This window comes from Megalops cyprinoides, chromosome 6, assembly GCF_013368585.1.
Source record: "Megalops cyprinoides isolate fMegCyp1 chromosome 6, fMegCyp1.pri, whole genome shotgun sequence".
In the NCBI taxonomy this organism is placed as follows: domain Eukaryota; kingdom Metazoa; phylum Chordata; class Actinopteri; order Elopiformes; family Megalopidae; genus Megalops; species Megalops cyprinoides.
This window is the reverse complement of record NC_050588.1, coordinates 336,257-359,350: the sequence shown is the minus strand read 5'-3', so window position 1 is coordinate 359,350 and position 23,094 is coordinate 336,257. Positions and strand designations below refer to the sequence as shown.

Sequence of the window (23,094 nt, the reverse complement as noted above, 5' to 3'; positions counted from 1 at the left end):
CTCTGCTGGTGTGACTCTGAGAACGTGTTTCTGTGCTAGTTTCTTAGCTAGTGTAAGCGTGAGAGTCTGTTTATGTGCTACACCCACACTTCAGTAGGGTGAAACTTCAGTACGTGGAGGGCCATGCCTAAACCAAGGCCCACTCCACCATGCAGCATGCATGGCTACTGCCCTAATTATTTACTTATTTTGACGGTTTGCTAAATATGATTACAGGTGCATGTGCACATTATATATGTATGCAGCATACAAGGTAGTTAACTCTTCACAGCATGGCATGTGTGGGTGTCAGTTGAGAGTCTATGAACTTGTTGTATGCATGTATTTGCATTTTTGTACAGCTGTGTGCATTTGTGTACATTTGTGGGCATTTGTATGACCATCCAGCAGTAAAGTTAAGCCATTATGAAATCAGCTGAAAAAGTATAGGGTAACATGGAGCAGATGTGTAAAAATAGGGCAAAGGGAGAAAAATGAGAGAAAGATAAGTGAGGGGGAGAGGGAGGGAGAGAGGGAAGGGAAGCTGAGTGGATGAGCGCTGAAGAGGAAGAAAGATGCAGAGATGGACAGCTGAATAGAATTCAGGGGCAGGGTGAGAGTGACAGGAAAGAAGGGGTATCTAACTCTCCCTCTCTAGATCATTACTGTGGTGAATGGAGAGACACTCTCTCTGACTCATGACTGTGGTGAATTAAGAGATCCTCCCTTTCTGGTTCAATACTGTGGTGAATTGAGAGATCCTCTTCTTCTCATTACTGTGTTTATGGAGAGACTCTCTTCATTGGGGTGTAAAGCTCATTGATTGTGAAATGCCATAGAAGTTCTTGCCTAACATGCTGCACCATATGTGACAGAATAATGCCACCTTATTACTCGTCACAGTGGACAGCTGCATGTGGTCTGCAGGGATCAGGCTGTTACGGATCAGAATGTGCATGGCTGATGCCATAACCCTTTAAATCTGCAAAGAAATGCTGCACAGGACATGACACGTGTAAAGTATATGGAGTCATGGGACTCTTTGTATGTGGTGTGTGTGTGGGTGGGTGGGTGCAAGGTGTGTTGTGTGAAAGATCGACACAACTTGCATCTTGCATCTCTCACAAACAGCTCAAAGTGCATTCTTTACAATCAAGATTAGAATGAAAGATAAGAATTCTTAAATTATTGATTGATAAAGAAAATTTGTAAAAAAAAAATAGTTTTCAAAGGAATTTAGAAGAAGGCAGACTTGGCATAGATACATTGTCAGGGAGACTGTTCCAAAGTCTAGGGGCCTTGACTGAAAAAGCAAGGTCTCCTTAAAACCAGTTTGATAAGTTAATTGGCAACAAGCACAGTGAGGCAATAATAGGTGTGACATTGAGAATGGATGTGACATCTTTTGCTTGTTTTGTTAAGTCTGGTTGCAGAGTTCTGTACTAGCTGCAGACTGGACAAGTTGTGTTGCCTCAGGCAGGTTAAAAGGGAATTACAGTAGTCCAGTCAAAAGGAAATAAAAGCATGAATGACCTTGTCATTCTCATAATGGTTTTTCCATCCACTAACTTGTAAAATGGACAGCGTTTCACTTCAAGCACTTATTTGTAAGTTGCTCTGGGTAAGAGTGTCTGCTAAATGATGTAATGTAATGTAATGCAAATATCCTGAGTTGGCCTGGTTGGACACAGGATCAATCCACTATGATATCTGGGGCTAGCTAATGTAAGGGCGAATTGTGTCAGTTTTCTGTGGGTGGAAACACCTCTAGCTTCCTTCAGTTAGAACTCACCTGCAGCTAAGCTGGGTTAGAGGAAATACCTCAGGTATAACTAACCTATAAGGTGGGTCAGTGGAAAGGGTTCAGATATAGGTGAAAGATAGCTCAGGTGGGTTAGTGAAAATGCCTCAGGTATAGCATTTTTGCTCATTGTAGGTGCAGATCACTGAAATCCATTGGTCAGAACAGTGTATGTATTGCGTTGTATTTACCTGATGATATTGATGCTGTTTGCAGTGGAGGTCAAGGACCATGTGGCTGCATGTGGTGCAGGGCAGTGACTCAGTGGCAGTGTGTGGTGCAGGGCAGTGACTCTGTGGCTGTGTGTGGAACATGGCAGTGACTCATTGGACCTCAGCCTGCAGAGTGATGTCAGAGGGACAGGCGTAGCATATTAGAATGGATGGATCTGCATGAACAAAGAGGGCTGGAAACATAGATTCACAGTCTCCAGGACTACTGTGAATACAGAGTATAAAGGGGGCCTCTGAATTAACCTGCCCCCCCCCCCCCCCCCCCCCAACCACGTCTCCTTTGTCATTCTTTCTCCCATAACTGAGTCTCTCTCTGGCTATCTCTGTATTCATCCCCCCCACCCATTGCTATCTCTCAGATTGGCCCCCACATGCACACATGCACACACACTCACACATGTCATACAAACACACACACACACACACACACGCAGGATTAGGCAAACATCCACTCAGATACTGAATCATTCAGCTGGGTTAGGTAATGGCCACACAGATACCAAATTATTCAGCAAGGTTAGAAGTTATAGGATGAACAACCTTAAAATCATTGCTGCCAGTTTCCAGCTATAGGTTTGTATTGCTACCACATGTTTGCCCCTGAGCTGATGTGACTGCAACAGCTTGAAGTGCCACCAGGCTTTTATTGTATATGCTTATCCTCAGTGCATTTTACAGCTACTAGCTATTACAATAGCAGTGAGAGATGTAAGGGTCAGAGTTTGAGGAACCTAGATATAGTCTGTATAGGTGGGTGTTCAGTCTGCAACAGAAAAGGAACAGCGATTTTGCTGTTTTGGCAGTTGTGGGGACCCCATTTCACCACTTTGGTACCAGGCTACAGAATGGATATGAACAAGGTGAAGAACCCTTCCAGGAAGGAACTACTAGGCTATCAGGTGTAGTGGAATGAAATGGTCTGGCAGAAGTTTAGGGTGTGATTATAGATTGTAATTGTTATTGCTAGGTAGGTTAGAGTTTTGAGTTTTGTATGAGCCATAACAGGTAGGTAATTTAGAGAGATAGGGAGAGACATGACATGACACTGTTTTTAGTTTGTGGTAGATCAGTCAAGCCGCTGCATTCTGATTCATCTGGAGAGGCCTAATGGCACTTACTGGAGGAGAGTTGCAGTAGCCTCCAGTCTAGCCTGGAAAACACAAAGGCTTGGACAAAGCGTTGTGCAAAGTTGATGGTTAAAAATGGGCAGATTTTTCAGATGTTACAGATTGCAAATCTGCAGCTCCCACTGCTGATATATTGTTGGTGAAGGACAGGACAGTATCCGTCACTCCCAGGTTCTTGGCACACTGGTATCATGACACAGTCATGTTGTTGAGGGGAAAAAGAGAGGCTATGTAAAAGTGATAACATAGCTGGTATGTAGAGAAGTTTGGTTTTGGAGAGGCTGAGGAAATTAAAGAAACAGTTGTGTATCCACTGCATAGCAACAGTAGGATAAACTGTGGGGGGAAATGAACAATCCCAGAGATTGTGTGTTTAAATATAAAAAAGGAAGCTCAGGATGGATCCCTGAGTGACACCTGTGGACAGGCTGCAAGACTTTGTGGCAGAGTCACACCATGTTACCTGGAAGGAATGCTCGAAAAGGTAGGAAGAAAACCACTTGTTTGCTGTGCTTGGAATGCATACTTTGACCTGGGTTGTCAGGGGGACCTGATGGTCAACTTTATCACAAGCAGCACATGAAGATTATGACAGAGGACATGGAGGGAGCTCTAGCAAGGTCAAGAGCCTCAGTTACAGAGAACAGAGAAGTTTCCATTGCTTTGAATCCAGACTGGTTAGGATCAGCTAGGCCATCCTGAGCCAGGAAATGAGTTAAACCTTTCTGTGAGGCCCATAGTCCCATCTCTCTGTGAGCACTGCATTAACATTGTCGTGAGCACTGTAGTTACAATGCTCTGTGAGGGTTGTACTCATACCTCTCTGTGAGGACTCCCCTGACCAACCACTCCCCCCCAGGCTACACTTCCTTTGTTCCTGGGGGAGAGTGGTTGGGGTGCCAAAGAGAGAGATAATGAATTGGTTGGGAGATGTGATGTGTAATTAAAGTGGCAGTGGTAGGTTGCCCCTCACAGCTGTCAATCAGTGCCTCTGCCTCCACGCCTCCTTCACAATATTCAGAGACAGGACACAGTGAGTCTAGTGTTCAAAGCACATATCTAAATGCAACTTTCATTCATACATGTTGTTTTTAATGACTTGATGACTTGAATTATGTTTTTACGCTCTGAAATCATTTACACTTTAATGTCTATTCATGTTTGGCTAATGATTTGTACTTCTTTTATTAAATGTTGAGCTTCTTCTGATTTGAAGCAAACATCATGTGTGGGTTGGGTGGAATCTGGGCCTCAGTACCGAGTGCCCTGAATACCTGAGCACCCCTGCATGTCCCTAGAGCCTCACAGAGACAAAGGATCATCACTGCACAGCATTAATTATCCTCATCTCCCCATCAGCATTTCTGTGAAACTGTTTATCATCCAAACTATCTGTCTGTGTTGGTGAGGTGTGTGTTTACTTTGCATTCAGTCTGATCTGATCAATGCCACCATGCCTACTTCAGTCAGTCCTGAGGTTTCTTGTGGCAATGTTGTAGTGAAATGATTAATTTCGCCTCTTTTTCTCCCCCTCCCCCGCCCTTCTGTTTGCTTCCTGCTTTTTCTTTCTCTGACCCTGACCCAAGCCTCGTATCTGCACGCACCCCCTTGCTCTGCTTCTCCCATTATTTCCTCTCTATGTCCATCCCTCCACTCCCTATCCCTGTTGTTTTTCATAGTGACAGAAGGCAGTGTGGCCCAGAGGAACAGAGCAAGAAAGAGGGAGCAAGACCTGCAAGTGTTGGCCAGCAGCTGGTCTTCCAGGAATCAGCTGAGTCTTTCCAGAAGAAGAAGGTCAGGCATCATTCAGAGGAAGGAACTGCAGACACACTACCCACTCCTACGCAGCTCTGCTCCCAGCAGTATTTGGTGTGTGAGTGTGACAGAGAGACAGAGGTTCATGGGACTCTGAGCCATGCACTCAGTGCATTGTCGGCAGCTCCAAAGTAGGGGGCAGTGTGCCTCTCTACCCCTCATCCTCCTGCTCCTGATCGTCGTGGTTCCTGGACCAGCCCTGGCAGCCATCCACATCCCCAGCCTATGTGAGTACTGACTTTAACTGTGTTAATCTCTCTGAACGTACTGTGCTGAAAGCTCTGCTGAATTTCACTGTGTCATTCTCTCAGAAGGCACCATGCTGAAAGTTCTTCACTTCCTGCAGTGCACTATGCAAGTCTGTTGCGTCAATATGTGTACTGGGAGGCTGAATAGTGCATGAGAGGTTGAATGTGGCAAGGCAGATGTACACACGCACACACACACACACACACACACACACACACACACACACACACACATACACACAGACCACAGACACACTACACACTAGGTATGTACTCGAATCTGAATACGTTATTCGGGAAAGCACAAATAATGCGATGGAAATAGGTATTTCTTCTACCCGAAATTGGTTGTTATTATTCGGAAAAAAGGCCATGATTGACATGTCTGTGCGTCAGCCATTATGTTTCTTCAAATCGATTGATATCATTGTGGATGGCCACAAGATAAAAATGCCCATTCTGTTTGCAACATGGGACTTTGATTTCACTAACTAGTCGTTTCATTTACTACACATTATTGAAAAGTGATCGCTGTATTCTGTAGTCACCCCCACCGAGTCAGGTGCGGGAGCTAGTGAGACAAAAGCCTGGTGTGGCAGCTGGATTACCCCCGCAACCTATACAACAAAATGATGCTTAGAACCTGTAGTTTTAGCTGTATGTGTTAATTTCCTCCATTTAAAAAAACCCCAGTTGAAAGTAGTGTCATTTACTACACATTATTGAAAAGTGATCGCTTTATTCTGTAGTCGCGCAAAGCAGGCAGCGGGCTGAGAGCTGACCGTGGGTACCGCTCAGGGAAACTCTGGCATCGAGGAGGAGGAGGCGTTATGTGCGGGAGCTAGCGAGACAAAAGCCTGGTGTGGCAGCTGGATCCAAACTTGGATACATACATACATACATACATACACACACACACACACACACACACACACACATTAATACACACTCACACTCTGTCTTTCTGGATCTTATTGGCAAGTATATGTTTCTGTGTGTTTCTCTGTGTTTCTGTGCTTGACTGTTTCTTTATGTATTTCTCTCTCTTTCTCTCTTTCTGTTTGTGTGTGTGTGTGTTTGTGTTTGTGTGTGTGTGTGTGTGAGCAACAAAGAAGGAGAGAGAGTAACTTGTAATTTAAGAATAACTTAAGACTAACATAATATATTCTCTGACTTCCTTTAAATCGCTGCTGGACTGACAGACCAAATAAATGACTGTAAGTTGCTTTTCCATCTTGTCTTTTTGATTTCTGATCTTTAAAAAAACTGATTTTTTAAAAAACCTTGACTCTTTGTATTTCTTGTTTCTCAGCTGGTCTATTCAGGGTATCAAAAATGAAATTCTCCAAGACTAGAGGGCATTTTCACCTCTCTGCTAACCTCCTGTGTATGCTAGTTTTCTGCACCTCTCGTTGTAGTAAAAGGGCCACCTGTCATCACCACCCAGCCACAGTCTGGCACTGCCTTCTCTGTCGATGACATCATCCTCACCTGCGAGGCCTCTGGGAACCCCCCACCCACGTCAGTCTTCATTCATCTCTTACTCACTGTTTACACAGAGTAACCTATATCGATCCCTCTCCCTGATGAAGCAGGTTACTCACTGTGCCACGTTTTGTCTCAGCGGTCTCTGAAGGATATACCAGATTAGAGTCACCATCTAAAACAGAGCTCATGTATGATTATTCTGTATGCAGTTGCAACATATTTTTGTGTTCAGCTCTCCCACAGGTCTCCATAGGACTACAGGGAGACACACTGTCTGAATACAATCCCTTTACAGACATAGCCTTTACAAGTAATTGCAATGATAAAGAACCTCTTCAATAAAGACTGAGATGAATCCCTGCCAGATGCTCACCTCCTCAGAGAATGGAGTGGCTCTGTTAGCATGGCAGTAAATTGGGGCTGATGAGAAGCAGACAATGCAGGGAATGGCATCATTAGGAGGCACTGACAGCAATCATCAGATGTCTCTCCCTCTCTCTTTCCCGTTAAAATCATTCCCCTTTGCAGCTTTCGCTGGGTGAAGGACGGAAAGCAGTTCGACCCCACCAGCTATCCCAGGGTTTCCACCTCCAAGAGTTCGGGAACATTCTTTGTTGCCTCAAATGGTCCCATCAGCCAGTACCAGGGCAAATACCGCTGCTATGCCTCCAATGAGCTTGGTACTGCTGTCTCCAGTGAGGTCCAAATCATCACAGAGAGTGAGTCCATTTCTCAATTGAACTCTAATTTTTTGGCAAAACATACAAATTAACATTTTCAATGCTTATTTTAAGGTTAAAAGTCATTCAGTTGTACACCCATGACCTGAATAACATACAAACTACAATAACTGAGGAAAAATCCCTTCCTCCTCTTACCTCACCCTTAATTTTCATTGGCAACAGTCCCTTAGAAAGATGTGTGAGGTCATAAAATTGTTTCCTTGGTGACAAAAATTTTGAAATTCAATGGCACGTGTTCCAGTAAAAATACTAGTAAGTTTACACATCAGGTCACTGTAAATGAGCAACATGGACTGTATAGTGTTGTTTCAATGGCAGAAAATTTCAGCTTTGAGGCATAGTTAAGGTATTTTTAAGAATAATTTAGGCTTGTTCACACTAAAGACAACGTAAAAGTGTTACGTTAAAATAATGGGCCAGGATGTGCACAATAACAACACATTGGCTATTGTAATAATTTTACACACACAAACAGCAATCTGAGGCCATTAAACTGGTGTAAATGAAAGGATGGCGACCAGAAATTTAGTGGAATGGTTCTGTGGTATGAACTGGTGTGAATGGAGTGTCAATCAACTATGCCAATTTTGCCAGAATTGTTAGCTTGAAAGTGGCATTTCATGTAAACTGCGTGCGTGTGCTCACATGTTCCTCTTCCTCACTGCAATTTGTCTTTTACCTCTGATGATGTTGCATATGTAACACACCATCTTTTCCAGATACCCCAACTCTACCAAAAGAGAAGAAGGTGATGAAGAAGGTGGGGGAGGGGGAAAGTGTGGTCCTGGTCTGTGACCCTCCCTTCAGTACCATCCCCCCTCATATTCACTGGATGGATAAGAGTGAGTCTCTCTGTCTGTTTGTCTGTGCTAGCACATGAAAGTGTCCATTTAACTATCTGCTCCTCTATGCTTACACATGAAGACTGTTTATTTGACTGCCTGCCTCACTGTGCTTGCACATAAAACTGTCTGTCTGACTGTGTGTTCCTCTATGCTTGCACATGAAACCTGCCTGACTGCCTGTTTCTGTTTGCCTGTACGTGTAAGTCTGTTTCCCAGTGTTTCTACATGTAAGTCTGTCTGACTGTATTTCAATGCTTCTACAGGTGTCCATCTGTCAGTCTCTTTCTCTGTGCTTGTTCATATATGTGACTGTCTGTTTCTTAGTGCTTGTACGTGTAAGTTGCCTGAATGTTAGTTCTTCTGTATTTTTTTCTGGCATTGAACATCATCATGTGTATTCAATTCAATTCAATTCATTTTTATTTGTATAGCACTTTATACAGCACAAGTCGTCACAAAGCAGCTTTACATTGTTCCCAGGCCTGAGATCCCCTGAGATCAAGCCTAAGGCAACAGTGGCAAGGAAAAACTCCCTATCAGGAAGAAACCTTGAGCAGAACCGGGCTCAGAGGGGGGACCCATCTGCTTCTGGCCACACTGGGCAGATAGAGTTAAAGACAAGTTATGCAATGTACTTTAAGACATTTACGATTGACAGACAATAGTGGTTAACAGCAGAGTGATTATAAGAATATCTACTAGGATGTCCGGTTCTTGGAATGCAGTTGGCTTTGATGGGCAGGGCAGCGAGGTAGCAGGACTTGAAAACGGGATGAGACGCTTGGGCTACAGCTCTGGACAGGAGCCCGGAGCAGGGATAGGAAGCAAACAGAAAACAGTGGTTAGTGGATGATAAGAATGTCAGGGATGTAGAACAGAGAGGCAGGAGAGGAGGGGCAGTGAAAAAGGTGCCAGTGTGCAACAAGGAAAAACCCTGGCAGGCTAACATTATGGCAGCATACCTAGGGGACGGGAGGCAAGGGACCGGCATAGTCATGAGGGCGACCCTAAGACAGTCAACACCAGATCACGGCACAGAGTCCATGAAAGCAATGACCACTTAGTCCACCAGAGACTCTATGATCCACGCCAGCACCAGGCCATGTCCCTCAGCCGAAGGATTTCCTACATAGATATATTTTGAGCCTAGACTTAAACTGTATGTGTGTTTCTGTCATGTGGTACAGAGCACACTTTGTATATACAGAGTATAAAAGGCCACCCATCTCTGCCTCCACAGAACTGCGGCACATTGATCAGAGTGAGCGGGTGACAACTGGCCTGGACGGAAGCCTCTACTTTGCCCACGTGATCCCCAGCGACAGTCGAGATGACTACACCTGCAATGCTCAGTACATTGCTGCCAGGACCATCCTGCCCAAAGAGCCAATCTCTCTCAGCATTATGCCCTGTAAGTGTTATTCAGCCTCATAACTGTAATATGTACTATAGCAGCGCTTCCAATCTCTCTGCTCTATAGCTTCACCTCTAATCTCCCTCACAATCTCCACCTGTAATTTAACCCCACTACATTCTCCCTTATCATCACCACCTATAATAACACTGAACTTCCAATCTCCCTCACCTACATCACCTGTAATACAACTGCACCTCCAATCTCCCTCCCTATTACCACTTGTAAGACCTTTTTCCCTCCCTCTCTCTTTCCATAGCTAATTCCGTGGTGCAACACAGGAAGCCCCAGCTATTAAGGCCCAGTGGGACCCACAGCCACCATTTGGCCCTCATGGGCAAGGAACTGATGCTGGAGTGCATCCCTGAAGGACTGTAAGTTGCACTCTATCAGTCCAACTCTCCTTCTCCCTTTCTGTCTAGCTGACTGTCCTTCTGTCTGTCTGTCCAGCTCACTCACCTGTCTGTCCAATTTACTGTCCTTCTGTCTGTCTGTCCAACTCACCACCCTTCTGCTTGTCTGTCCATCTCCCTGTCTTTCTGTTCATCTGTCCAGCTCACTGTTCTTCTGTTTGTATGTGTGGGTTTCTGCATTCCTCTACATGTCTCTGTAACTATATGCAACATCTCTCATTGCTGCCCCATTTCTTTCTCTCTCTCTCTTTCTCTTTCTCTCTCCCCCATTCCCTTTCTGTCCTCTCTTCCTCCCTCCAACTTTCTCTCTAGACCCACTCCCAGGGTTCAGTGGCTTAGGAAAGATCGAGCTCTGTCTGAATCTGGCACAACCAAGATGAACTTTGACAGATGGCTGCTCTTCAACAACATCTCCCAGGATGATGATGGAGAATACCAGTGCACAGCTACCAACAAAGGAGGCGAGGCCACTCACACCTACACTATCACTGTGGAAGGTAGGAGTCATGGACAAGTTTTGTCTCTGTGAATGAATTTACCTGTTTATTGAAAAATGCAGTTGCCAAAACAGATATTATGTATTGCCTGACTGCAGATGAGCCTTGATCTGGGTCTTAATGACCCACATTTGACTAATCACGTCGGAGCAGCCTTAAATCACAGTGAAGCTGTCTAGATTACCTCTGATTATTTTGAGTGAATACATTTGCTCTCTGCCAGGCTTTTTGAGTATAGCAGTGGAGGACTAGATATTATAAAGATGACGATGATGAAAATGAAAATGCTGAATGGTATGAAGATGCTGCTGCTGCTGCCGCTGCTACTGCTGCTGCTGCTGATGATGATAAAGATACTCATAAAGATGATGATGGTGATGATGATGATGTTGATGGTAAAGATGATGATGATAATGAAGACATTTAATGGTATGATGGTGTTGTCTCTGCAGCTGCCCCATACTGGACTAAACTGCCCAAGAGTCAACTGTACGCTCCAGGAGAGACCGTGCGGCTGGACTGTCATGCAGAGGGCATCCCCACCCCCAATGTCACCTGGAGCATCAATGGCAATCCCATCTCAGGTTTTACAGTACAGTACATGACACACTGCTACACAACTGCACAACACTGTGAAAACTCACAAGACTACACACCACTACACAACTGCAGAGCACTGCATAAACACACTGCACTACACAACACTATACACCCATGCCATTACACACCACTTAACAACTAAACAACTACACAACTGAATAACCCTGTGTAAACACACTACATTACAATACACAACTGCATAGCACTACGTGAAGTCACAACATACAGCTCTGCACAAAACTACACATAGCAGCACTACGCAGCACTACACAATACTACTCCACACTAGATGTCTCTACACAACACAAAGACACAACAGTACACAACACAACCCCACACAACACATCCTTCCACAACACAGACACAGCATTGCACTTCACAGTGCCAAGCAACACTGCAGAGCCCCACAAATGGGCAACAGTGTAGCGTAGTGGTTAAGGAGCAGGACTTATAACCGAAACATTGCTGGTTTGATTCCCCACAGGGGCAGTGCTGCTGTACCCTTGGGCAAGGTCCTTAACCCATAATTGCCTCAGTAAATATCCGGCTGTATAAATGGATAACATTGTGTAAACCTGTAATTATTGTAACTGGCTCTGGATAAGACAGCCTCCATAAAATGAAATATCACATTTGTTCAGCTGTAACGTTTCCTTTTTTCTCATAGCATCCCCTGTTTCACAGTGTGTCACACATGATGTAGCTTTTCAGTTGTTTCTGAATGGATTCTCATGTCACATATGCTAATGAAGGATTCAGGATAGAATCCTGAATGTACAGTATAGTGTTTTCTATATGTATTTTCCTTTGTTTAGGCACTGAACATGATTATGTTCTCTAGGCATTGAGTGTAATAATGTTTTGTGGTCATGTTGCTGTAGACATTGAGTGTGATGATGTGTTGTGGTTGTGTTGCTGTAGACATTGAGTGTGATGATGTGTTGTGGCCATGTTGCTGTAGACGTTGAGTGAGATGATGTTTTGTGGTTGTGTTGCTGTAGACATTGAGTGTGATGATGTTTTGTGGTTGTGTTGCAGTAGGCATTGAGTGTGATGATTTTTTGTGGCCGTGTTGTTATAGACATTGAGTGTGATGATGTGTTGTGGTCATGTTGCTGTAGACCTTGAGTGTGATGATGATGTGTTGTGGTCATGTTGCTGTAGACATTGAGTGTGATGATGTTTTGTGGTCGTGTTGCTGTAAGCATTGAGTGTGATAATGTTTTGTGGTCATGTTGTATTGCTGTAGGCACTGGGTGTGATGATGTTTTGTGGTCGTCTTGTTGTAGGCATTGACCCAGACCCCCGACTCAGAGTACATGTTGGAACTCTGATATTGAAAGATGTTAAATCTAGTGACACTGCAGTATATCAGTGTGAAGCCTCCAACAAGCATGGGAACATCATGATCAATACCTACATCAATGTCATAGGTGAGTACATCCTGACAAACACCAGCATCTACATCACAGGTAAGTACACACAGTCTGTTTGGCTTCCATATCTTCATCTAATGTCTGTTCCTTTTCTGCCTTGTGAATGTTGAGTTAAAGGTTCAATTAGTATTTCACCCTCAGGATTGGTACTCCACCCTAAATTGAACATTTTCCTAAATGTGTTTTAAGGATACCAGATTAAGGAAGGTGGGAGTTGCCCCTTTCTCTGTCTGTCTCACATTCACATTCCCATTCAGATTAAAATTCACAGGGAAATTCACATTAAAATAATCTATTTGTATGACAAAATAACATGAACAAAACAAATGAAAAAACGTACCTGCTCCCTGGACAGCAAATGAATATCCCTGTTCTCTGTCCCACAAATAAGTATCCCTGCTTTCTTTCATAAAAATACTCAGGCTGTTATGATGGTAATTTTCCATTCCTGCTGTAGGACAGCAATGGACAGGCTGAGTTGCGTTCTTATGGTTTCAACATAAGTGTTTCATAACATGGTCTCTCCCTGTCTCTCTCTCTCTCTCTCTCCTTCTCTCTCTCTTCTCACAGAGCTTCCCCCTCAGATTTTGACGAAGGATGGAGAGAAGTACAGAGTGACAGAGGAACAGACAGCTCTCCTCAAATGCGACACCTTTGGCTCCCCCTTACCCAAAGTCACTTGGTGAGTCACACGGTCATAACCGTGCTTCTTATTTTTAGCACGTACACAACAGCACAAAACACTGAACTTTTGGCACCAAAATAGTGTAGTATCTTATGAGGGATGTGACATCCAAGCTCCAATGTGGGATGTGACATTCAAGCGCTTATCACAGATTTGATGTCCAAGTGCTTGGGAGGGATGTGATATGTGTATGAGCTGTGTATGAGTTGTTAGTAGTGCTGTTGCTGAATGGGTGAGGCTGACTGTGTTTTCGGGGTAGGGAGGGCAGAAGCTCAGACCTGGTGCTGTCCAACCCCAGAGTGTCCCAGCTGACCAGCGGGGTCCTGCAAATCACCAACTCCTCCCAAGAGGACAGCGGCCAGTACACCTGCTCCGTGCTTAACAGCAATCTGTCAATCATGGCTCAGCTGGAGGTGTTGAGTGAGTACATACACATACATGCACACACATTACCTATACTTGAAACAAAGTGTGCCAAATCAATGCCACTTGTGTCACAATCTCAGGAAAATAAAAGCTTTCTTGCATGCTTATGAGGTTATCTTTAGAGGACCAGCAAGGCTGGTATGGTATCAGCGCCCTCCATCTCTCTGCTAACTCTGTGTATGACCCACCCCTGCTCTGCCTCTCCTCTGCTCCTCCTCTGCTGCTCTCCATCCCTCTCTTTCCTGACTCTGTGTCTGACCTGCCCCTCCTTTGCCGTTCTCCATCCAGACAGGACAGTCATTGTTTTGCCACCTCAGCCACTGCGTGTTCGCCGTGGAGACTCTGCCAACCTGACCTGCCATGCCCTGGTTGACCCCCGGATGAACCATGTTCAGATGCAGTGGAGGAAGGGCAGACATAAGCTCTTTCCATCCTCATATGATGACAAGTAAGGCTCTTTCGCTAGGTCAGACTGTCAGTGGTGGAAAAGACCACAGTGCTTGACCATGCAGGTAAAGTCATATTTACAGTACCTTTCAAAAATATGTTAACAGTAGAATGGCATTTGATATTTTTGCTACTTTAGGCATTTGCATTTGAGATAAAAAAATGAGTCCAAAGTAGAGGCTAGCTTTTAGCTTTTATTTCATGCTATTTACATGCATATATGTTTTTATCATTTTATAGAAAGAGCCATTTTAATGTTGAGTCTCCCTTTTTCAGATGTGCAAAAGTAAGTTAACAGATGAATTCCAAAACAAATCAAAGTGGTAAGGTCTTATATTTGGTTGCATAGCCCTTTGATGCAATGACTGCAAGTCTACGACCCATTGACATTACCAAACGTGTGATATCTTCTTTGGATATGCTTTTCCAGGCCTTCCCTGCAAGTGCTTTCAGTTGATGTTTGTTATGGGGGGTCTCTGTTTTCAGTCTCCTTTTCAGCCAGTAAAATACATGCTCAGTTGGATTTGGATCTGGTCACTGACTTGGCCAGTCTAAAACTTTCCACTTTTTGTCATTGATAAAGGCTTTGGTTGCACAAGTAGTGTGTTTGGGGTGATTGTTGCAGGATGAGGCACCAGTTAATGAGACCGGAGGAAATGCTTTGTACATAGCCAGGCAAAATCCGTCTGTACACTTCTGAATTCATCCTGCTGCTACCATCATATGTTACTTCATCAATAAAGATGAGTGAGCCAGTTCCAGAAGCAGCCATACATGCTCAGGCCATGACATTACCTCCTCCATGTTTCACAGATGAGGTGGAATAATTTGGATCATGGGCATCTTTCTCCACACGTTTGGCTTTCCATCACTTTGGTGAAGGTTTATTTTGGTCTCATCTGTCCATAAAACTTTGCTCCAGAACTCTTCTGGCTCGTCTCTGTATGTTTTTGGCGAATTCAAATCCAGCCTTTCGATTCTTGCTGCTGATAAGAGGTTTGCATCTTGCAGTATACCCTCTATAATTCTGCTGTCGAAGTCTTCTGCGAACAGTGGATTGTGTTACTTTCACACCTGCACTCAGTAGACTGGAGGTGATGTAACTGACCGTTGTTTTAGGGTTTTTCTTCTCAGCTCTTAGGATTTTTCTGTCATCAGCTGCAGTTGTTTTCCATGGGCAACCTGCTCTGTCTTTATTTTGAAGTCCACAAGTGGTTTCTTTTTTCAGAACTTTCCAAACTACTGTACTTCATATAGTCATTGCCTGTGCTATGGTTCTTAATGACCTTTTGTTCTCTCTTCTTACAGATTTAGCTATTTTTTCTGCCATAGTCAGTCCTCTGGTTTTCATGCTGGTGTATGTCTTCTCGCTCCAAAAGCAATTTCCACAGATGAAAAGATAAGCTGAAACCCACTGCCCTTTTATGTGTGAACAATCCATGCAAAAGAAAACACCTGAGCAATGAGTTACACCTGTCAGTCATTTGTTATCTTATTTTTGCACACCTGAAAATGGGGGCACTCAACACAAATACAGCCATTTCTCTAAAATCGAAAAATGTGTGTGCATGTGAAGACCATTAAATAAAAGTTGATAGTTTCTACTTTTATTTCACATTCATCTTTAATTTCAAATCCAAACACCTTAAGTTAATGGGAAAACAACACACATTCCATTCTACCATTAACATACTTTTGGAGGGCACTGTATTACTGAAACATGTACACTGAGCACAGTCAACTCACTCTGGACAAGTCCACTTTGGTCTGCCCTGTGAAAGTGGGGGCATAAACTTTTCTATTTTCTTATTTTATGTGGGTTCAAAAACACAAGTTGAAAATAGTACCAACATTACTGTGAAAAGACAAGCTTGGTACTGTCACAAGTACACAAGCAGGTTATTTGAAAAATATGCAAACATTTAATAAAAATACAGTAATGATAAGCAGAAACCAATTAACTGCTATAGTTTCAAATAACCCAATAATTCCAAGGCTGAGATATGAGCTGTGCTTGTTTTCACTTTTAACCATGTGTAGATACAGTCCTTGTTTGATCATATCGCTCTCACATGTTTTCAGTAATGCATTCACTGTTTCAGGTACACATTTGATGACAGCTCCCTCAAAATTGTGGATGTCCAGCCAGAGGATGAAGCTGAGTACACCTGTGAATTCATTACTGAGCTGGACATGGCCATTGCCAGTGCCTCCATCATCGTAGTAGGTATGGCTTAATGCCCACACAGCCACAGAGCAGCTACAGGTACTGAGCCAAGATCAGTTTACCCAGTCATTATATGGAAGCTGAGTCAAAGAGTCAAGAGAGATTTTATTGTCAGCCCATCCATATACAAGTATACAGTAGGGTTGAAATAATGTTGGAGCTACATTCAGTCAGTGAATAAATACACAAGACAATAAATAGACAAATAATGAGACAGAAAATAGACAAAATAACAAGACAAAAAAATAGACAAAATAACAAGAAATTAAATTATAAAAGTGGCAGGCAGAAGAGTGCAAGTAAATTTGTAAACAGAATTTCACTTTTTAAAGTGGCAATGTGCATTTTAAATTTTGGGGTGCTCAGTCCAGGGGAGTGGGCAGGGGTATGCTGTGCTCTTGTACAGTGGCAGAAGGGTAGGAGTTGAGGAGCCCGACTGCCTGAGGGAAAAAGCTGTTGCAGTGTCTGGCAGTGACGGTACGGATGCTCCGGTACCTTCTGCCAGACAGCAGGGGGGTGAGCAGTCCATGTGAGGGGTGGGAGGGGTCTGTGGCAATGCAGGTTGCACGAAGGATGCAGTGTTTGTGGAAGAGTTCATCCATGGCTGCGAGAGAGACCCTGATGATTCTCTCAGCTGTTCTCACTATCCGCTGTAGGGACATGCGGTCTGACTAACTCTGGTTCCATCATGTTTTAAAATGATAGAAATCTATGATCTGCAATATCACAGCCAAACACACAAAAGTGACTTGAAAATCAGTCATGAGAGTGCTGTTTAGCTCAGTGAAGTGAGAAAAGGAGAGGTCCTTAATACATATGATATGTTCATAAACAGAGGAACATGATTAAAGAACAAATCCACATAACTGGCTAATTATGTAGGTGAAGGGCCTGTTATGTCAAGACAATCTGTCCTGACTGCACACAGGAAAGATGGCCTTGGGTTCAATCACAGTCTGTAGAATTTAGAGACCAGCACAGACACTCAAGCAGGCAAGGACACTCAGGAGTAAACTCTCCTTCAGCAGCAATTCTCATTTTCAGACCGACCAGACCCGCCGCTGCACCTGAAGCTGTCTGATCTCCAGGATCGCAGCATCACCCTCAGCTGGACCCCGGGGGATGAACACAACAGTCCTATCCAAGGTAACAAACTGTGCAGTGCACGGTACATCTAATCCATGTCATGTCTGCACCACATCCACGCCATACCACATGTACAAAACACTGTATCCATAGCCACACCACACTACATCTACATTACATCTACACTACACCACATCCACATTCACACCACGCTAAACAATATCTGCACCACATTTGCATTAAATCATACCATATGAACATGACACCACATCCGTACAACAACACACTGAAAGGGACCACACACACACACACACGGCTGTTTTCCCTTGTTGTGACCTAAATTACATCTATGCCATTTCACACCACACCCACATCCACACCACACCCATGTCACACCACACCACAATATACACAGCACACCACATCCACACCACACCATATCTATGCAACTCCACGCCATACCCACGCCACAGCATACCACACCCACACCACACCACACAGCACACCACACCACATACACAGCACACCACTTTCACACCACACCCACACCATATACACAGCAGACCACACCAAATCCACACCACACCACACAGCATCCATACCCACAGCACATCAACACTGCACCACACCCACACCACATTCACAGCACACCCACATTACATTCACACCACACCACAGCCACACCACATCTATACCCACACCACATCCACGCCACCCCATACCATACCCACGCCACACCACACCAGCACACCACATCCAAAACACATTATACCACATCCACACATACCTACAGCATGCCACGTCAACACCACACCACATCCACATTCACACTACAGCTACATCCACAGCACACCCACAGCACATTCACACCCACAGTATGCCACATCAACACCACACCACATCCACATCCGCATCAGCACCAGATCCATATCATATTCACACCCACACCACACCTCACCATACCCACAGAACACCACACCACACCAAAGCCACCCCACATCACATCCCTATCCTCCAGTGTAAAGGACTCTTCTTGCTCAGTACCTGTATACTCATTCACTCATTCAGAAGGTGATTTTAATGGAAACTAATGCTCTCTACTCAGATTCTAGCACTCCTGGTTAAGTGTTTCCCAAAAGAAACCAACATGACACTTGTTGTCTGTATATACAAATGTGTATCTACTTATTATCTTTATGTACTGATTCTGCTCCACAGATATATTATACTTTATATGAGGTGTATCCTTCCTGCAACTAATTATTTTAACTGTCTCCAGTTCACTATACCAGTGTATAGACTTACCTATCTCAATATTAATTTACCTGTCTCATTACTAACTTCTTATTTCCAATACTTTACTTCGACTTGCCTAATATAATAGGTTTATTTTACAGTGTATCTAATTATACCCTCTGTAGAATAAACTTTCTGTCTTACCTTCCTGTCCCTCTCTCTTCCCAGAGTTTGTGGTGGAGTTTGAAGAGCTGAGTTTGGAAGAAGGTAGGTGGAGGGAGGAGATGCGAGTTGAAGGGGACATCAGACAAGTGGAAATCCAACTGCAACCTTTCTGCACCTATCGCTTCCGGGTCACAGCTGTGAACGAGCTGGGGAGCAGTGACTCCAGCACTCCCTCTGAGGCATACAGCACCCCTCCTGCTGGTCAGTATTGTCACTGTACCTGCCCCTTTTACATACAGCAAGCCTCCTTCTGGTCAGTAAAGCCACTGCCCCTGCTGATTTATGCATACAGCACACTCCCTGCTTGTCAGTACTGCCACTGTCCCTGCCATGTTGAACAGCTGAAACTGAGTAGGACTCAGAGAGGGCTTGGGTGGGTCCCCCTAAAGCTACCTTGCATTGCATCCCCACCTGGATTACCCAGGTCATATCTGTAACTGAGTTCTCAGTCAACCCTCCTGGTTAATTATATAATCAGGAGGTTATCGAGCAAGAGCAAGAGTTCAATTGCTCTAGCCTGGACGAGTTTCTGCTGTGTTTGTGGAGTGGTCTCTGTGATATTACATTCAATAGGATGAAAATAAAAATTGGGGCTATTTACCTAGCTATTAAATAAGGTAGGTCTAATCTGCTCCTAAAGTTGAATCTTTTGTTGCCATTAGGGGACAGAGAGGGAATTTTCCACTTCTTTCCTCCGTCAAAGCGTTATCCAACGAGTTAGCACCACGGTGCTTTTAGCACCTTTTAGCTGGTAATTCTGTCTCGGCAGTAAATCTTTATTTAAGGAAAACGTGTTCAGTTCAGAAAAAATGTGGCCAAAACTGTGCAAGAGTTGCCGGATGATCGGATTGCTGGAGGGAGACCTCCAGGATGAGTCCATCTGCGACTGTTGCCGACTCGTTGAGCACTTGGAGAACAAGATTCTTGATCTCGAGGCCCAACTAGCTGGTAAACTAGCAAGGTAAATGTGAGGAAGAGTTTTTGGATGTTGGGATGTAAATGAGTGTTTTTGATACAGTCTGTTACTCAACCCACGAGAGAGAACACAATTCTAGATCTGGTTCTGTGTAATAATCCTGATAGAATCAGCAGTACTGAGGTAGGGGAACCATTCGGAACAAGTGGCCATAGTTCAATTACATTTGAAGGTTTTTTGGCAAGTTAAGTCTGCATTCTCCAATGCTAGAGTATTCAACTTTAGACGAGCTGACTTTACTAAGATGCGTGATTATACAAGGAATATAAACTGGGTACCTCTTCTAGATGGTAAAACTGTGAAAGAAATGTGGTGCATATTTAAAACGATTATTCTGGATGTACAGCGTAAATTCATTCCGCAAGTGAGAAAAGGGAAGCTGAAAAAGAAGCATCCACAGTGGATGAATAAGTCGTTACGGGACAGTTTGAAACAAAAAAGGAAATTATTTAGAAAATACAAGATGGACAGCTCAAATAGTAATAAGATTGAATACAGTAATATGCAAGCTCAAGTTAAGAAAAAAAATAAGGGAAGCTAAAAGACGGTTTGAAAGACAGATTGCACTAGATGCAAAGAGTAACTCTAAACGCTTTTTTTCAATATTACGTTCGAAAAAGGATAGTTAAGGATGAAATAAGAGGTATAAAAAATAAGGATGGAGTTATGGTTTATGATAACAAAGCTATTGCTGATACACTAAACAGTTACTTTGTGGAGAGTTTCACTAGTGAAGTGTTTTCGCATATGCCTTCAGGTGCAGTCAGTTCTCAGAGACTTATGGAGGAAATTGATTTAAATGGTGCAGAAGTACTAGATAAACTTCAAAAACTTAAAACAAGTAAGGCAGCAGGCCCTGGTGGAATAAATCCAGTTCTCAGAGAACTAGCAGAGGTGGTTTACACACCTCTGACAGTTATTTTTAAGCAATCATTTAAAACTGGAGAAATCCCAGATGACTGGAAACATGGCAGTGTACTACCTATGTACAAGAAAAGAGACCGGACTGATCCAGGAAATTATAGGCCTGACAGTTTAACTTGTATCACATGTAAATTACTGGAATGCATCATTAGGGATAATTTGCAATTATTTCTGGAACAAAATGGTGTCTTAAATGATAGCCAACATGGTTTTTGCAGAGGGAGGTTGTGCTTAACAAACCTCCTGGACTTCTTTGAGGAAGCTACAGCATGTTTGGACTCAAACCAAGCTTATGATATTATCTATTTGGACTTTCAAAAGGCATTTGACAAAGTTCCGCACAAGAGGCTCATATTGAAAATGAAATCTGCAGGAATTACAGGAGCTATCACTGAGTGGATTCGAAGTTGGTTGTCTAGTAGAAAGCAGACTGTAACTGTGGGAGGAATTGTATCAGAGCAGGGTCCTGTATGAAGTGGAGTCCCGCAGGGATCGGTGTTGGGGCCTTTGCTATTTCTTATATACATAAATGACCTTGATGCAGAGGTTAATAGTAAAATAGTAAAATTTGCAGATGACACAAAACTAGGGGGTCTAGCCGACAGTATAGAATCAACTAAGGTAATACAGGAAGACCTAAACAGCATCCAGAAGTGGGCAGATACCTGGCAGATGACATTCAGTTTAGATAAATGTAAAGTCTTGCATGTGGGGAAATAAGAACCTTAGACAAGACTACTTCATGGGGGGAAAAAAAACTAGAATGTGCTCATTTTGAAAAAGACTTGGGAGTAATAGTTGACCCAAGCTTAACAAAATCTAGGCAGTGTGCTGTAGCAATAAAAAAGGCCAACAGATGCTGGGATATATAGCCAAAAGTACTGAGTATAAATCTAAGGAGGTTATATTGAAATTATACAATGCCTTAGTCAGACCTCACTTGGAATACTGTGTGCAGTTCTGGGCACTGCACTATAAAAAAGATATTGAAGTTCTTGAAGAAGTTCAAAGAAAGGCATCTAAATTAGTTCCTGGCATGAAATATAAAAGCTACAAGGAAAGACTCAAGTTACTTAACCTATTTAGACTTAGCGAGAGGAGGCTTAGGGGTGATTTAATTGAGGTTTTTAAATTTATAAAAGGACTCAATAAGGTTAACTACAATACATTTTTTAGGGTGAGTTCAGTCTGTAGAACAAGAGGACATAAATGGAAACTAGTTAAGAGTAAGTTCCGCACTGATAAAAGGAAATATTATTTTACGCAAAGAGATATCAATACATGGAATAGGTTGCCAGGTCATGTAGTTGAGGCAGAGACCCTTCTTCTAGGCTGTGTTCAAGTCTAGACCTAATGCCATTTTGGATACTCTTTAATTAAGAAATGGCAAGCTTAGTTGGGCCAAATGGCCTGTTCTTGTCATAATATGTTCTTATGTTCTTAAATTAAATCTGTGTGTTCACCTCTCTCTCTCTCTCTCTCTCTCTCTGCAGCTCCTGACAGCAATCCTACACATGTAAGGAGTGAATCAATAAACCCGGATAGCCTGGTGATCACATGGAAGGTCTGTTTAGAGACAGCTGCAAATGTTTTAATATGTGGAACTACAGTGAGTGTTTTAGTGTATAAAGGATGCAGTGAGTGTTTTAATGTGTAGCACTACAGTGAGTGTTTTAAGATGTGTAATTGTACTTTGAGTGTGTAATTGTACAATGAGTGTTTAACGTGTAGCGCACCGTGTGCTATACATTAAGCAACGTACATCAAGCACACAACATGTATGCAATAGTGTATTAATATTTATATGATGCAGAGTGAGTTTTAAATTTGTGCACGATGCAGAGTGTTGAATGCTTTAATGTGTAGTATTACAGTAAGTGTAATATTTATATGATGCATAGTGTTTTAATATATAAAACTATAGTGAGTGTTTAATGTGAATATGATTCACAGTGTATGTTAATGTGTAGAGAATACAGAGGGTGTTTTGATGTGTTTAATATGTAGTACTACAGTGAGTGTTTAAATCTATAGCTGATGCAGAGAGTGTCAGTGGAGTACTGAGGTACACGAAGCCCTAGATTTTACCTTCATAAGCTAAAATGATTATGGCTGGATCACCTGTACTGGGACAAGCACTTGAATGCATTATTTTACCTGTGATAGGCTCTGACATATTCATCTTCTCTGTGTTTCTTTGGACTGTTCCACTGATGTAATTTC

General features: G+C 43.1%; 1 protein-coding gene across 1 annotated transcript in view; it reads left to right on the top strand.

The window, feature by feature from the left end:
• Positions 1-23,094, top strand: part of LOC118778659 (neural cell adhesion molecule L1-like) — a 55,201-nt gene that overhangs the window by 17,167 nt on the left and 14,940 nt on the right. The window contains exons 2-18 of the mRNA XM_036530267.1: positions 4,727-5,182; positions 6,406-6,420; positions 6,622-6,724; positions 7,220-7,410; positions 8,154-8,276; positions 9,520-9,690; positions 9,953-10,067; positions 10,419-10,603; positions 11,056-11,187; positions 12,493-12,636; positions 13,210-13,321; positions 13,584-13,744; positions 14,039-14,198; positions 16,300-16,424; positions 17,469-17,570; positions 18,975-19,172; positions 22,365-22,435. Coding sequence (XP_036386160.1) covers positions 5,056-5,182; positions 6,406-6,420; positions 6,622-6,724; positions 7,220-7,410; positions 8,154-8,276; positions 9,520-9,690; positions 9,953-10,067; positions 10,419-10,603; positions 11,056-11,187; positions 12,493-12,636; positions 13,210-13,321; positions 13,584-13,744; positions 14,039-14,198; positions 16,300-16,424; positions 17,469-17,570; positions 18,975-19,172; positions 22,365-22,435 — 2,235 coding nt within the window. The 5' untranslated portion in view covers positions 4,727-5,055. The remainder of the gene's footprint in view (positions 1-4,726; positions 5,183-6,405; positions 6,421-6,621; positions 6,725-7,219; positions 7,411-8,153; positions 8,277-9,519; positions 9,691-9,952; positions 10,068-10,418; positions 10,604-11,055; positions 11,188-12,492; positions 12,637-13,209; positions 13,322-13,583; positions 13,745-14,038; positions 14,199-16,299; positions 16,425-17,468; positions 17,571-18,974; positions 19,173-22,364; positions 22,436-23,094) is intronic.